Genomic DNA, 16,355 nt, shown 5'->3' on the forward strand with positions numbered 1-16,355 from the left:
AAAGATGGATTTATTTTTGTGTACTTTGCTGAAGGTCATGGTACTGTATACCCTGCTACATGGGGGAAGAATATAGGTCTAAAGGTCTGATCTTGCCAGGTTGAGGAGACCCCCAGATAACCAAACAGTCTTCTCCAGTCTCTGTGTAGTGACACTGGTTTTCATGTAGAAAAACGGATGGACAGTTTGACAGCATTTAGCAAGCAGTTTAAAGTGCTTAGCTTTATAACATAAAGAGTTGCAGCAACATTGGTAGGAGTTGTTGATAAAAAATGGTTTCGGGTGACCAGAAGATGATGTATTGTGAAACCAAAAGTGATGAATACACAAAGATAGTGCATGTAAGCCATTGAACTATTATAAGCTGTCAAAGCAGTTTTCCCCTATTTTTAGCGAATTATTGTGCCATAGTCTACATTTCGTACAGGACTGTTGTCATGCATGTTTTGCGTTTATTTTCTCAACCTGCCATGTTTACAGTTTAAGCAGTGCCTTGGGGTTGGGACACCAATGTCAGAAGATATTATCGGATGGTTTTAAGCCTCGCCCCCAGTCTCTCAATAACCAGAACAGGAGGCATAATACGTACTCTTGTATTGATTGTTGTCATCTGCCCCTTAAAGTGCACTTAAATCATTTGAAAACAGGATTCTTCAAAGAGTAGTCATTCTGAAATTGGCAATAACAAAGTTGGAAATGTTTATTGAATCCCATGAAATGTTTGGCATAACTCAAGAGTGGGAGGCAGCATAGAGCAAAGCCATACTTGTAAAATGTGTTTAGTGACATCCGCTCAGACAGTAGAATGTCATAAGGTCGGCGTTTACACTTTGTTGCTAATGTAACTTAGTCATGGGGAAAGTAGCCAGATTATATTTCGAGAGATTTATTTTATAAATATATATGTAAATCAGTCTGAGAAACAGTGAATGTACATCTGTCTAAGAGAGATTTGTATTATATCAAAACGTCTGCCGCTCTGTTTGTCAAAGCACAATGTGTAACGATATATTTTCTCAGTTGCTCGTCAGGTATGAACAAGTCAACTGGGTGGTTGTGGATAAGGTTATGTCGGTAGCTATGATGGGACGCTCAAAGTGACGTATGAGGTGTGCACCCTTTGTAATATGCCCAGGCAGCTAGCTATAGGTGGTATCAGGCATGGAACACATTGCATGAGGGCTCTTGCTTTTGAAGTTGAAATGTGGTCAATCATACAATTCAGAGAACTTTCTGCAATCACTACACTGGCATAATACTCTTTGCCGGGTATCCTGCACAAACAACCATAGTTTGCATTTGTCAAGCATACAAAAGATGCACAGTAGACATCATAGAAAGTTGATCCCAAACTGGTTTCATGGACGAATGGTCCAGACTCCTAAAATTCTTCACAACAAACCCATCTAGTCTGTTATTGGATGCATATATAAAAGCACAGTGTCAATGAAATAATTCAGGCCTTCTGAATGATGTTTTTATTTTTAATAGGAGCAGTTGCTGCTAACATGAAATAGCGACGCTAAGGAAATATTTAGAGGCGCACATTTGACTCACTAATATATACACATTTATACTTAACCCTAGAATGGTAACCCTCTATTTCAGGGGTTACCTTTCACGCTTCTGAAATAGAGGATTACCATGGTAACCGGGGGAAAAAAATGGGTACCCTTCATTCCACCGTCTTGCTTAGCACCCATTTTTCCCCCGGTAACCATGGTAACCCTCTACTTCAGAAGCGTGAAAGGTAACCACTGAAATAGAGGGTTACCATTCTAGGGTTAAGGGCAGAACTTTGTCAGTAACCCAAAACGTTTAATGACAATTTGGCTAATTTACTGATCTCATTAGTGTGGGTTGATGAAATGTTATCTGCACTTTGCAAAGTTTTAAAGCCAATTATGGAGTCATTTTATTATTCTGTCATTGACCAAAGGGGCCTCAGAGGTGTTTTCATGTCACACTTGCTTTTTCTTCTCGATATAATTGTCATCAAATCTCATTCAGAAGTTGTTTAAAAGATTCACTTTAATCAATAAAACTTGATGAATTTGCTTTTTGGGGGGTTGATATGCTATGTATGGCCGTGCATTCCTAGTTTTTTGAAGTTCCATTTGATTTACTATATCCATCTCAAAAAAGACATTATTGTCTACATACAGTGGTACCTCGAGATACGAGCTTAATGCATTCCGGTGCTGAGCTCGTATGTCGATTTTCTCGTAACTCAAACGAACGTTTGCCATAGAAATGAACTAAAAACAAATTAATTTGTTCCAACCCTCTGAAAAAACACCGAAAACAGGATATTGGATTGGAAAAACATTTTTATTTGTTCTAATTCGCCATCTATTAACAAAGTAACAAATAACTAGTGGTTTAATATTACTAAAATGTGTTTAATAGTTCTAAAATTAGACAGATTTTGCGGAAGGAACAAATTTAAATGAACTTGGATTACGATCGGACACACTCAAAAATAAGTTTAATCTAACCTTACACTAAACTTAATTCGAATTTTGTTTTAAATTTTGATACCTTTTTTCTCCCGGGTTGGCTCTATTTGCCCCGCCTCCACCCTGACTCTCAGATCAGATGCAACCTATCGAGGGTTGTTTGCTTGTCTTCCCTTCAAAATATTTCCAAAATGATGCAGACAAATGTCCTCACAATAGGATAACACATGGCCACTTGCCAACGATAAGTAGTATATACGCCATTCGCACTGACTAACGGGGAAAAAAACACTGAAAAAATACAACGCTCCGCCCAGTGCTCGTAGAGACATTACACGAGGGAGTTGCGACCACAGAGACATTACACGAGGGAGTTGCGGGGAGAGAAACAATGCCCATGATGTTCTTATGAGCAGCCTCTCGCCTCCGCTGTCTGCTCGTATGTCAAAATTTGTCTTGTATCTCAAGATAAATATTTGCTCAAATTTTTACTCGTATCTCAAATTGCTCGTATGTCGGGGCACTTGTATGTCGAGGTACCACTGTAATTGCTAACCTTTGTATGTAAGGATTACATCTCTTTTTTCTAGTTTTTTTTCTTTTTTGAAGGCCTGTATCTCTTAATTGATTTAGGTTTTTGAAAAGTGGCAGTTCATCATGTCGCTTCAGATACATGCCAAAACTTGACATAGTGCTGAAACAATGCTTTTGGGCAGTTAGGATGCATCAGAGTATCTGAGAACAAGCAATACTACAAGAATTTGAGGAAGTGAGTAGTTAGCAGCCAGAATGTTGTTTGGTTGATCGGTGAATCATTCATTATAAATATTACGTGTTCCCTGCAAAGTATAGTATTTCTTTCTCCTTGTTTTGTTGCAATGAGGGATTCTGGCTTTTCTCTGTTAACTTTACACAATCAGCTGTGATGCGCAATCTTTTGATATTACAGAATTCCTCATCTTTGAGTTAGTGATTAATGGATAAAAGCTCATAATTTACAGGAGCTTGTAAAGCCAATCGAAAATAAAACTACATTTGAACATTTAACTTTTTTAAATGGCAGTGAACATTGCAGTGTTTTAGTTTGCAGATGTTAATTTGTGAGAGGTTATCTCCAGAGTGTATTACATAAACGCTTAAAAACTTTCAAGTGATTGTGTTCATGTGTAATGCAGAATAAAATCTATTCATCTCACGTTTGACTTGTTTTATTGTACTCAATGACGTTATTCTGACGTGCATGTATTTTGCCACATGGTGACGCTGCTGCTGATATAATGATGGTTCAAATGGGTTATAATTGGCATGCATTTCTCATGTCTATAATCCCCTTCATTTAGAATTCGAAAACTACAAATTCCGACCGTGTTATAGAATTCTCATTTGTCGCTGAATCTGTTTAAAATCTAAATATGTAGTACTACATTTCATCCAAAGGAAAAAAATAAACTAAATATGTAGTACATTTCATCCAAAGGAAAAAATAATCTAAATATGTAGTACTACATTTCTTCCAAAGGAAAAAATAATCGTGATTCTGTTTGCATTGCACGATGCTGCTATTTTCTTAAATTTTGTTTTATTCCATGACTCATAATTTCGCCTAGAAACATCTAACTTTCAAGTGCCAGATATTACGATTAATCCCCCCCCCAACAATGTGTCATGACCCTTATGACACATCGCACCAAGTTAACAGTTCCATTGAAACATGGTGTATAAATTTTTGCATCACTTAAGAAAACTCCATTCACTGGCAGGAGAGGCTATTATTTATTAATATGTACAATTTGACCATCATGATAACCAGATTAAAGCGTGAATACTGGTTAGTTTCATTTAGATTTTTTAACAATTCTTTTTTTTGTCACTTTCACTGCTTCTCAATAGTCTCTAGTAATAATCCTTAAAGTGTATCTGAGGCACACGGAGAGACATGAAGAAATTAAGAGTAAAAAACAAAACAGATATAATGCATATGGAGCAAATAGCTATAAAAACCTTCTAAAACATGTTTTTTTGTCCAAGGATGTGTTTTTTTTTCTCCTTCTTTTCATCTCTTTTTTTCCCTCTTGGTAGCATTTGACCCGATGATTCCTTTCCACATTTCTCCCCTGAAAAAGCATCACTGCAACACAAGTGGCACTGAGACAGAAAGTACATTAATACGGTTGTATTTGTCTTGAGTGCATTTTGGACTTCACTGTAAACAAAAACATAATTGTTCAACAATGTCTTCTGAGCGGTGTCTCACTGGAGGGGAAGTGTATTTCTGTGTGTATATCATTTAAAAAAAAAAAAAAAGCTTCGGGTCATGTGTATTTTTGTATTAATACAAGAAAGACAGCAATTTAACTGTGTTTGGTCACATTGTGTGTGTGTGTGTGTGTGTTTTTATACATTGTGTGTTTTGAGTGTTGCCTTGCTGCTGCATTTGTGCACTTCAGTCAGCTGAAGGTAGCACATAGGATTGTTGTAAACTAAGTTGTCATACTATGTTTTATGTACAAGTGTCACACTTTGCTGGACCTTACTTATTGTCCGAACATTTGTGTTCCAAGAAGCATGTCGGTGCATGTGGGTGTCGTTCTTTAATTCCAGATCTTGAGGAAGCTGTCCCAGGACCCGGTGGACACAGCCATGCCATCATCATTCACGCCCAGACAGCTCACACGATTGTCATGGCCGGCCAAGACTCCTGGAGGAGGGTCGGTGTGGACAAAAGAAGACTTGTTAACGTTCAAATGTTTAGCTCTCCAGACTAGAGCGAAGACGTCTTAAGCCCACACAGAACACAGCGGGCCTTGTGTTGCACGTTACTTCACAATGTGACAACACAACAATGCGGTCAATGTGTAAATATGAAAGCCATCATTGTTTGAAGTCAAACTATCAACTCCCATTTGGCCTAAATAATTTACTTAATATGATGATTTTAAGACTTGATTGATTTTACATTTCATTTACTTAGGCCCATTGATTTTTTTTCTTCTAAATCTACTTTGTAATAATATCATACTCCTAATTCCACAAGGTGGATTTGAAATTTGCACTTTACTGAATGTTAAATTAGACAATCATCAATGTTACTTAGAGATTATAGTACAAACCAATGTTCCCTCTAAGCTGCGTGCGTGCGCAATTGCGCACTACTCTCGTCTTCTCTGCGCACAGCAAATCATATGGAGCGCACAAAATAAAATCCCAATTTTTTTTTATAGCTGCGAGGCCGACGCGCGAACCACTCATCTGCCGGGCCGCCCATTCATAGATATTAATCATTACATTTTATTATTACTAAATCATTTATGTGCAGTAGACATGCACCTGCTTATGGCATATGTGATACTGGTGTGTGCCCATAGCGAGCAATGATGATGTTGCTCACACCGGTACTCAGTGTGCTCAGGGAGGTTGTCTTTCTTCCCAGACAAACAAAAAATTAGAGGGAACATTGGTACAAAAGTCTTTGACACGTGGAACAAAAGAACACTTCCATGTTTTTCCCATTTCTTACGGCTGGTAGAGTTTGCCATACAAGTAATTGGCGTACTTATATACTGTAAGCATATGTCGGCAAAAAAAAGCAATATGGGAGTTGTTATTCGCAAACATTTACGTACAGAACGATCTCAGAATTGTGTGTAACGGACTACAAAAATAAAAATAAGTTTGTGGTCGGCACCCACCTGCCCTGTCCCCCTTCATAGCGTCCCAGATGTTGCAGTTAAAGTCATCGTAGCCCGCCAGCAGTAGGCGACCCGAGCGAGAGAAAGCCACCGAGGTGATGCCACAGATGATGTTGTCATGGCAATAGAGGCTGAGTTCCTGGTCTGCGCGCAGATCAAACAGCCTGCAGGTGGCGTCGTCAGAGCCAGTGGCAAAGGCGCTGCCATTGGGGAAGAACTGAAATGGACAACGCCGGATTATGGGTCAGTTGATGAGGATCAATCTCAACGCACTTCGTCAGTGAGGCAAATTGGAAGTTGCACCAATTGATATTTTTTTACATCAACGGCAAGGATCGTTCAGACGGACACTCACGCAGATGGCGTTGATGTCTGACTCGTGTCCCGTGAAGGTCTGTCTACACATGCTGTCTCTTATGTCCCACAGCTTGACCGAGGCATCGCAGGCTCCCGACACAAAAGTGCGCAGGTCGGGCGCCAGGGACAGACTCATGACGTCGCCCGTGTGGCCCGAGAACACCGTGGTCTGTTGGCTCGTCTCGATATCCCACAACGCGCTTTGGGCAAAGAACGCGAGGATCGGACCACCGTCAAACCCGGAATAACGAGCCGGACGGCTACCGGTGACGTGTCACACTCACCAAGTGGTGTCCCCTGAACTTGTGATGATTTGATTGTCGTCAACGAAACGGCAACATGACAAGTAACCTGATATACCGTGAAGAAAACAGGAGAAATACTTACAAATAGGCTGATGGGAGTAAATATATACAATTTCTGAAAACAAATATTAGAATTGGGGTTGCACGTGTAGGTCAATGCTTCTTATCGTGGTGAGATCAACAGATACTTACGAGTGCCCTTCATATATAAAAGTGGCATCTTCTCAAGAGCAGACTACCCAATCTTGATGACAAATAATCAACACACAAAAAGACATTTTTTTATAGCGCAACAACTGTCTTTTGGTTCTAAACAAGCAGGTCGGACCGACGAAGCCGGGCCCCCCTGCTTGTGACAAATAATCGGCACACATGGGTAGCAGGAACAGGCTGAATAAGCTGGTCAGGAGGGCCAGCTCTGTTCTGGGCTGTCCTTTGGACTCTGTGGAGGAAGCGGGAGAGCGGAGGATGCTGACCAGGATGATGTCCATCATGAACAGCACCTCCCCCTGCATGAGTCTGTGGAGTCCCTCCGAAGTTCTTTTAGCAATAGACTGCGGCACCCTCATTGCAGGAAGGAGCGCTTCCGCAGATCCTTCCTCCCATCAGCTGTCAGGCTCTTATGAATGTGAAATTACTTAGTAAAAATCCAAATTATATTAAGTAAAAAAATGTTAATAAATATAACCTTCCCAGCATACAATTAAAACCATTAAACATTTGCAATCAAGTAATACTAAGAGACATATTCAATATTCTTTTTTTTCTTCTGAAAATGCAGAGCACAAAACAGCATTTAGAAAAACTAGACATCAAGTTTAACACATCACCCCAAAAATATAACAAAAATCTGATTCAAATTATAGTTATACATTTCAATTGAAAATATAGCAAATGTAATACCTTAACCTTGTATATACAATGTGTATGTATGTATATATGTGCTTATATATGTGTGTATGTATGTATGTATATATATATATATGTATATGTATATATATATATATATGTATATTTATATATATATATACTTTTTTTCCAGCAACATGCTTATTTAATTATATATTTATTCATCAACTTACTTATTACCTATCTATTTATGTCTAAAATGCCTTTCCTATTTCTGCATCCTCACCCTCTTGCTACTGTGACAACGACATTTCCCAAACACGGGATAAATAAAGTTATCCAATCCAATGCCCGTAGTTAATTAAACATGTTAATCACGTCAACTTCCCGGTGAGGCGGACAATCATCAGTTTGAGACTCTCACCTGTATGGCCAGGTAGTTCCCTGCTAATCCTGACATTCCCCTCGCGTGTTTTCAGGCAGTAAATGGAGCAGATGTTATCAAGACCTCCGCACGCCACGTAGTTCCCAGATGGGGCGTACGCACAGGTCATCACCCAGGAGGAGCGCAGGGGGATGGCGTGGATCTAAAAATACAAATAAAAGGTAACCCCAATCAGCAACATTTAGCACTGCAAACTCTTAGTGAGAATATTGAGTGTTACTAATGTAGGGAATCCACTGACTATGTCACGGTACGCGTTACATGAGTGTGAATGTGCTAAAGTCTACCTTGTTAGTGGTGTAGCTGTCCCATACGATCAGTTTGCCGTCTTGAGAGGCGCTAACAAGAAGCCTGCGGAGACACACATCAGGGGTGGACAAATACTTTTCCAACATAAGCATTTGAGAGGCTGGGAAAGTTTCCGTGGGCCACGGTCTTTCAAATCTGTTACATTTTCTTTTACAGAAGTGGAAGACAGGTGTTTAAGTACAATATTCTTTTGCTGTAGCCATTTTGGCACCATGCAGTGCTGGTTTGTCTACCAGCTATGGCAGGGGTAGGGAACCTATGGCTCGGGAGCCATATGTGGCTCTTTCCATGGGTACTCGGACGTTTCGTCGAAAGACGTTTGGTCCCCGGACGTTTGGTCGCCGGGTTGTTACTGTTGAAATCAGCTCTCAAAATTAAAATCATGAGAGAGACAGAGAGAGTTTAATATCTAAATATCTAATATCAAAATATCAACAGTAAACCCTCTGTTATAATTTGACAGCGAGCGAACCCGGCGACCAAACAACCGTTCTACCAAACGTCCATTCTACCAAATGTCCGGTCGACCAAACGTCCGGTCGACCAAACGTCCGGTCGACCAAACGTCCGGTCGACCAAACGTCCGGTCGACCAAACGTCCGGTCGACCAAATGTCCGGTCGACCAAACGTCCGGGGACCAAACGTCCGGGGACCAAACGTCCGGGGACCAAACGTCCGGGGACCAAACGTCTTTCGACGAAACGTCCGGTCACGCTTTCCATGGGTGCATATGGCTCTCTACTAACCTGTGAGGTAAAATATGGAAATCACTGGTGAGAGAGTTGAGTCCCGAACGAACTAATAAGAGTGTTACTGTGGCGTTGACACTACCTCTTCCACCACTTCAATCATAATTTTGTTTTTTATTACTGTCCGGCATGCATGATATCATTGATATTGATTTATTAGCAACAGCATAACAATGTTGTCAAAATAATTCACAGATGTTTTGTACTTTAAAAGTGGGGAAATGACAAAAAAAATCACACATTTTCATCTATTTTTACTTTTTAATTCTGAGAATGGCTCTCAAGAAATAACATTAGAAAATGTGATTTTTTTATGGATCTCTCTGTCAAAAAGCTTCCCGACCCCTGAGCTATGCTATGCAAAAAATGACATCAAAAGTAATCCCAGAAAGAGTGCCATTATAAGTTTTGCTCCTTTTTTTAAATCCGAGAAACCGCTTGATGTTGAACAAATGTGAACAGGGCCTGAGTGTCAACGGGCCCTTTAAATGGAGCCACTGAGTGTTGGGGGTGGTTGACTTAATTGTTTTGGAAATGCCGCAAGCAACATTTGCATGTGTTGTAATCATGTGCGCACATTCATATGTATTTTATTTATTTATGTTCCTTTTTTTACCTCGAGTCTCTTAAAGAAACCTATACATTACATACTTGTCAAATTCATTCATTACATCATGTGCGCACATTCATATGTATTTTATTTATTTATTTTCCATTTTTTTTACTTACCTCGAGTCTCTTAAAGAAACCTATAAATTACATACTTGTCAAATTCATTCATTACATCATGTGCGCACATTTATATGTATTTTATTTATTTATTTTCCATTTTTTTTATTTACCTCGAGTCTCTTAAAGAAACCTATAAATTACATACTTGTCAAATTCATTCATTACATCATGTGCGCACATTCATATGTATTTTATTCATTTATTTTCCAATATTTTTTTATTTACCTCAAGTCTCTTAAAGAAACCTATAAATTACATACTTGTCAAATTCATTCATTACATCATGTGCGCACATTTATATGTATTTTATTTCTTTATTTTCCATTTTTTTTATTTACCTCGAGTCTCTTAAAGAAACCTATAAATTACATACTTGTCAAATTCATTCATTACAAAATACCAATTATAAACAAAATCAAAAGCAGTCATTGTGCATTCTGTTTGAAAGACATTTAAAAAAAAAAAAACTCAAAGCTTCTGTCTCTGAAACTCTCGTAAACAAATAAAAAGTACGGAAACTATATCCTCACCTTGAGTCCGACCCCCAGTGCATGGCGTAGATCTTAGCGAGGTGGCCTCGAAGGGTGCGTCTTGTTCGCATCTGTATCCGCCCCACTGGATCCAAACCGGCAGTTATCTAGATACAAGAGGAAAGATAGTTCTCAAAAACAAAATATGAGACTCTTCTTATTTGGATTGGATTGGATAACTTTATTCAGCCCGTATTTGGGAAATTTCATTGTCACAGTAGCAAGAGGGTGAGAATGCAGATACAGAAAAGACATCTTAGACACAAATAGATAGGTAATACATACGTAAAAAAAAAATATATATATATATATATATATATATATATATATATATATATATATATATATACATATATATATATATATATATATACATATATATATATATATATATATATATATATATATATATTTGTAGCACTGTGGACAATGACTTTTAAATCCTCAACCTCAACCAATGTTTGACACTCACCTGTGTCAAAGTGGAATCCCCACATGCTTTCCTGGCATCCTACAAAAAACATATTAAGATGAAGGACAACTGACATAACACATACAATATAGAATAAAGGGGAAACTACTATTATCAGATAAACCAAAAAGTCAACATACTCGTATCTGGTTCCTCAGCTGTTCAGCCTCCTGTCGAAGCTGCTCCAGTTCACTCATTTTGGGGTTTCTGGTTGCTTCTGTCTGTTCATTTGAGAAGAGTAAACACAAAATTGGTCTGCTTGTGTGGTGTATAATCATTAGACTCTGCAAAATCTAATGAAAAATAATACATCAGAATACTCTTCAGTTTATTTATATAGATTGACTTGTCTTGCTCCTAAAATATTGCAATTTCTGATATATCCAAGTAAATAATGATGTTGACCAAACACATTAGGTAGTACATTTATACAGTGGGGTGCCCCGGTGGTGCGAGTGGTCTGTGTGGAGTTTGCATGTTCTCCCCGGGCCTGTGTGGGTTTTCTCCGGGTACTCCGGTTTCCTCCCACATTCCAAAGACATGCATGGTAGGCTGATTGGACACTCTAAATTGCCCTTAGGTATGAGTGTGAGCGTGAATGGTTGTTTGTCTCCTTGTGCCCTGCGATTGGCTGGCCACCAATTCAGGGTGTATCCCACCTCTGGCCTGAAGTCAGCTGGGATAGGCTCCAGCACCCCCCGCGACTCTAATGAGGATAAAGCGGTTCAGAAAATAACATTAAAACCATGAAAATTGAGGTGAAAATTGTGAATCGGGGCGGCTTATACGCGAGAAATTGTAAAATTCAACAATTTTAAGGCAATTTTAAGGGTGCGGCTTATATGCGAGAAAATACGGTGCTTTTTTAATGACCAAAAATAATCACTTGCCCTATAAAGGGCTAGAGCAGGGGTAGGGAACCTATGGCTCGGGGGCCACATGCTGCTCTTTTAATGGGTGCAAGAGGCTCTCCGCTAACCCGTGAGCTAAAATATGGCCTGAAGTCAGCTGGGATAGGCTCCAGCACCCCCCGCGACCCTAGTGAGGATAAAGCGGTTCAGAAAATGAGATGAGATTTATACACTGTAAGAGTTAAATCCCAGATAGACATAATTTATAATAATTGAAGCTAATAATGCTCATTTGTAATACACCGGTTGCTGTTAAATTTAATCTCTTTTCATCAAAATAGTCCACTATAGTCAAATCCTAAATCCTAACCCTGAAGTCAAATGATTATCTTGCTTCATCCCTCATCTCAACATGAGATAAAATGAACAAACAAATACATAAAACCATCCTAATCTTCAGCTTCTAGTGATAATAAACCCTGTAATCTGTTTACAACCGTGCTTGGTTAAACTATGGAGTAATAATCTGCACAGACTAAACTGCCATTGAGCTAGTATGCACCACTACCAAGCAGAAGATGCTGACGGACCACTCCCACGAAGGCCGAGGGAACCTGTTACACTTGTCTACCAAACCCGGATGCATTATCATTAATTCTGAAGCATCATATAAAATATACCTTGGATAGGCTAATTTTCCTTGAAGCCAAATGTGCTGCTCACATTAGACTAAAAATGTCTATTTGAATCAATGAAAAGCCCTATATTAATAATCCTATTTTAGAATTCAAGAGATTACTAATATAAGAAGCCTAAAAAGGGGAAACCATGATCATTTCCCAACATTCAACGGAGGACAAAAACGACATTTCAAAGTGTTTTGACGTTATCCATCTCTTTGGTTATTGGCATCCCTCCGCTTGGATTCATGATCAGGCCTAGCCCCCCGACCCCCTCTCCCTTTTTTTGCAAGCTAAGAGCACCCTGCCCCACCCCTTTGACTTGCACACCATGGTTACATCTGCAGCTGGAGGAGAGCCCACAGCTAACATGAGCAGAGTGTAATGTCAGGCCCATCTTGCTGCCATGGTCAAACACGCCAGGCCTCAACTAAACGGAATGTGACTCCACGACACCACAGAAGAAAGGAGATTTGTCCACACTTTATTCAAAATAGGCCCACCGAGACACTCATAGCAACAAGATGTTTCAATGCAGATGGATGCCGATCCATCATCACCACCATCATCATCACCATCATCATCATCATCCAGCCATTTTACACATTGAAAACTGGCCAACACACTTCAATGCTAGGCGCCTACCTGTTAATTCCAAACGATGCTCCTCTCAAGATCGTGGCAAAAAAAGACCACTCCCTTCAATTAATAAATGAAAAATCCAGCCGTTTCAACGGGAAGTGGTTTCTCATGTGTTTTTTCTCTCTATAATTATCTGTACAAAAAATAAATATGCTGAGAAGATGCACACGGAGAGGCGTCAGTGGGCAGGCGCACGAAGGAGGAAGAGGAGGAGGTCTTCACACATTTCCGCACAAAAAAAAGGACTTAAAAAAAATCCACAACTACTGCGTAGCGGCTTTCCCCCTTTTTCACGCCGATCAAGTCCATGACAACATGTTGGCTACAGATAAGCTCCAGTTCGATCCACGTCCACGCTCACGTCAAGCCAAATAGCGTTAAATAGCAGTCGCTCGTTTTTTTTGTTTTTTTTTACTCCGATTTTGCTCTTCGTGACGCGATCTTCATTTCCTTCCTCTCAGTGGTTTCCCCCCCGCCTCGCCCCTTCCTCCCATCTCCTCCCCCCTCGCTCGTAAAAGGAAGCCTCCAATAGAAAGGCAGATATGCGAAAAAAATAGCTTCCCGTAATTAGAGAATTTAAGAGTGTTTTATTATAATCCCTGCGTGGAAATAGTCGGTCAATATGTTGTATTTTCGCGTGGGTTTGATTTAAATACTCTCTTGCTTTAAATAAAAAGGAAGCAGGCAGACATCACGAGGTCAAGCTTTTGCACAAGATCTGCAAATATTCAACCAACGACCCTGAATTTTTTTTACACACCCTCTACCAGGGGTCGGGAACCTTTTTGACAGAGAGAGCCATAAACAAATCATATTTTCAAATGTTCTTCCTTGAGAGCCATACTCAAAATTTAAATGTCAAAATACATGAAAATGTGCATTTTTTATTTCACCACTTTTAAAATACAAAAATACTCTTAATTCTTTTGACAACATTGTTATGCCGTTGCTAATCAATGAGTATCAATGACGGTATGCATGGAGAAGAGTAATAAAAAAGAAGATTAAAATGGCGCTAGAAGTGTGTTTGGGACTCAGCGATTTCCTTATTTTAGCTCACGGGTTAGCGGAGAGCCTCATGCACCCATTAAAAGAGCCGCATGTGGCCCCCGAGCCATAGGTTCCCAACCCCTGCTCTAGCCCTTTATAGGGTAAGTGATTTTTTTGGTCATTAAAAAAAGTACCGTATTTTCTCGCATATAAGCCGCACCCTTAAAATTGCCTTAAAATGGTTGAATTTTACAATTTCTCGTGTATAAGCCGCCCCCGATTCACAATTTTCACATCCATATTCATGGTTTTATTGTCATTTTCTGAACCGCTTTATCCTCATTAGAATTGTGGGAGGGGCTGGAGCCTATCCCAGCTGACTTAGGGGGCCGTAAGCGGGGGACACCCTGGATCGGTGGCCAGCCAATTGCAGGGCACAAGGAGACGAAGGAAAACCATGCATCATCACACTCATGCCTAAGGGCAATTTAGAGTGTCCAATCAGCCTACCATGCATGTTTTTGGAATGTGGGAGGAAACCTCCGGAGTACCTGGAGGAAACCCATCCAGGCCCAGGAAGAACATGCAAACTCCCCTCAGGTGGACGTGACCTGGATTTGAACCTAGGACCCCAGAGCTGCGAGGCCGACGTGCTAACCACTCGCCCCACCGAGCCGCCCCTCATGGTTTTAATAGGGAGTACAAATGTATGACTTTGAAGGGAAAAGCTTGAGAAAAATATTTCTGAGATACAGTATGAATCCCAAGGATCGTCTGCTGGATTACACATTCCGAAAAGGTGTTGCCAGCATGTGAACAAATTAAAAAAAGAAATCATTATCAGAGGGGGGACATGGAAAAACAATGTATTCATTCACATGCAGATTTTCAGAAAAATAATATAGGCACAAAAAATAAATATGGATACATACAGAAAAAAACAGTTTTATAGTAATTCATCTAGGAATGGTTGTTTTTTTCACTGCAAAACAGGAAATAACCAAAAATAGTAAATGTTAATTTGCCGATATCTACTGGTGAAAAAGAGTATCGCAATACTGTAAATCTTGTGCGTATGTAAGCCCCACCCTTGATTCAGTCATCATTTTATTTAGTTACAAATCCGACTTATTTGCGAGAAAATACAGTAACTCTTTTTGTCCTTTAGGAAAACAATATTAACAATTATATGAGAGAATAAAAAGATCAAGTCACGGTAATCCATAAACAAGAAAGTCCAGTTGCCCTGTTTCAATCTATTTGGATTTTGCTAGAGTATGAACTAGAAAAGTCACAGGCAACCCCAGTGGGCCTTGTCAGCTGATGAGACCACAAAATGCAGTCTGACTTGAATGGAAGTCTTTTCTATGTACACTTCTGTTCTTTCGTGATCATCATTTTTAAAAGGGATTTACACACACACACACACACACACACACACACACACACACACACACACACACACACACACACACACACACTTAATAAAGGATCGTATTTTCTCTAAACATAATGAAAATACATATTATAAATTCATATGAATGAGGACAAAGCTCCATTAGTATGACACAATATATCACGATGCACATTCCAATAACCCCTCTGCCATGTTGGATCATATCGCAATACGCTTCAAGCCAAAATATTTAGTTTTAATAGTTGTCTTTTTATTAATTTCAATTTGTATTTAATCATTAAATTTATCTATAAAATTATATGTGTGGATAGCACATTTACAAGTCACATTTGTATTCTAAATGTTGATATTGTGACCTACGTGACCCCAAATGCTGCTGTATGTGGGCGTCATCATGAACCCTTTCATGCACCAATTATGATTTTTAACCTTTTGTGGCACTTAGGAGTAACATAGTAAGCACTGTCCCTGAAATGGTTAACTTGTTGCTAAGATCCTATTGTAGGTAAACAAAACAAAACTGTTATTACTGACAATTGTGGTTAGCGCGTCGGCCTCACAGTGGGGGACCTGGGTTCAGATCATTGGTCACCTGTATAGAGTGCATGACTACGGCGTGAGTGACCCAGGAAGAGTCCTGGCCGGTCACTTTTTTTCACCAATTTCGTTATAGGAAACTGTGTATGATGACAATAAAGGCTTTTGAATTTGATTTGAAATCCAGATCGGTCCACCTGTGTGGAGTTTGCATGTTCTCCCTGGGCCTGCGTGGGTTTTCTCCAGGTACTCAAGTTTCCTCCCACATTCCAAAGACATGCATGGTAGGCTGATTGGACACTCTAAATTGCCCCTAGGTATGTGTGTGAGTGTGAATGGTT

The 16,355-nt window shown here is 39.6% G+C and overlaps 1 protein-coding gene across 1 annotated transcript; it reads right to left on the reverse strand.

The window, feature by feature from the left end:
* Window positions 1–4,213: 4,213 nt before the first annotated feature.
* Window positions 4,214–13,540, reverse strand: gnb2 (guanine nucleotide binding protein (G protein), beta polypeptide 2). The gene is made up of 10 exons (XM_077593000.1): window positions 13,074–13,540; window positions 11,038–11,118; window positions 10,898–10,936; window positions 10,426–10,532; window positions 8,392–8,455; window positions 8,084–8,246; window positions 6,790–6,856; window positions 6,504–6,705; window positions 6,149–6,365; window positions 4,214–5,157 (listed from the first exon to the last, which is right to left on the reverse strand). The coding sequence occupies exons 2-10, from the start codon at window positions 11,092–11,094 to the stop codon at window positions 5,051–5,053; spliced, it is 1,023 nt and encodes a 340-aa protein (XP_077449126.1). The 5' UTR covers window positions 11,095–11,118; window positions 13,074–13,540; the 3' UTR covers window positions 4,214–5,050.
* Window positions 13,541–16,355: the final 2,815 nt, after the last annotated feature.

This window comes from Stigmatopora argus, chromosome 22 (assembly GCF_051989625.1).
Source record: "Stigmatopora argus isolate UIUO_Sarg chromosome 22, RoL_Sarg_1.0, whole genome shotgun sequence".
Taxonomy (NCBI): Eukaryota; Metazoa; Chordata; class Actinopteri; order Syngnathiformes; family Syngnathidae; genus Stigmatopora; species Stigmatopora argus.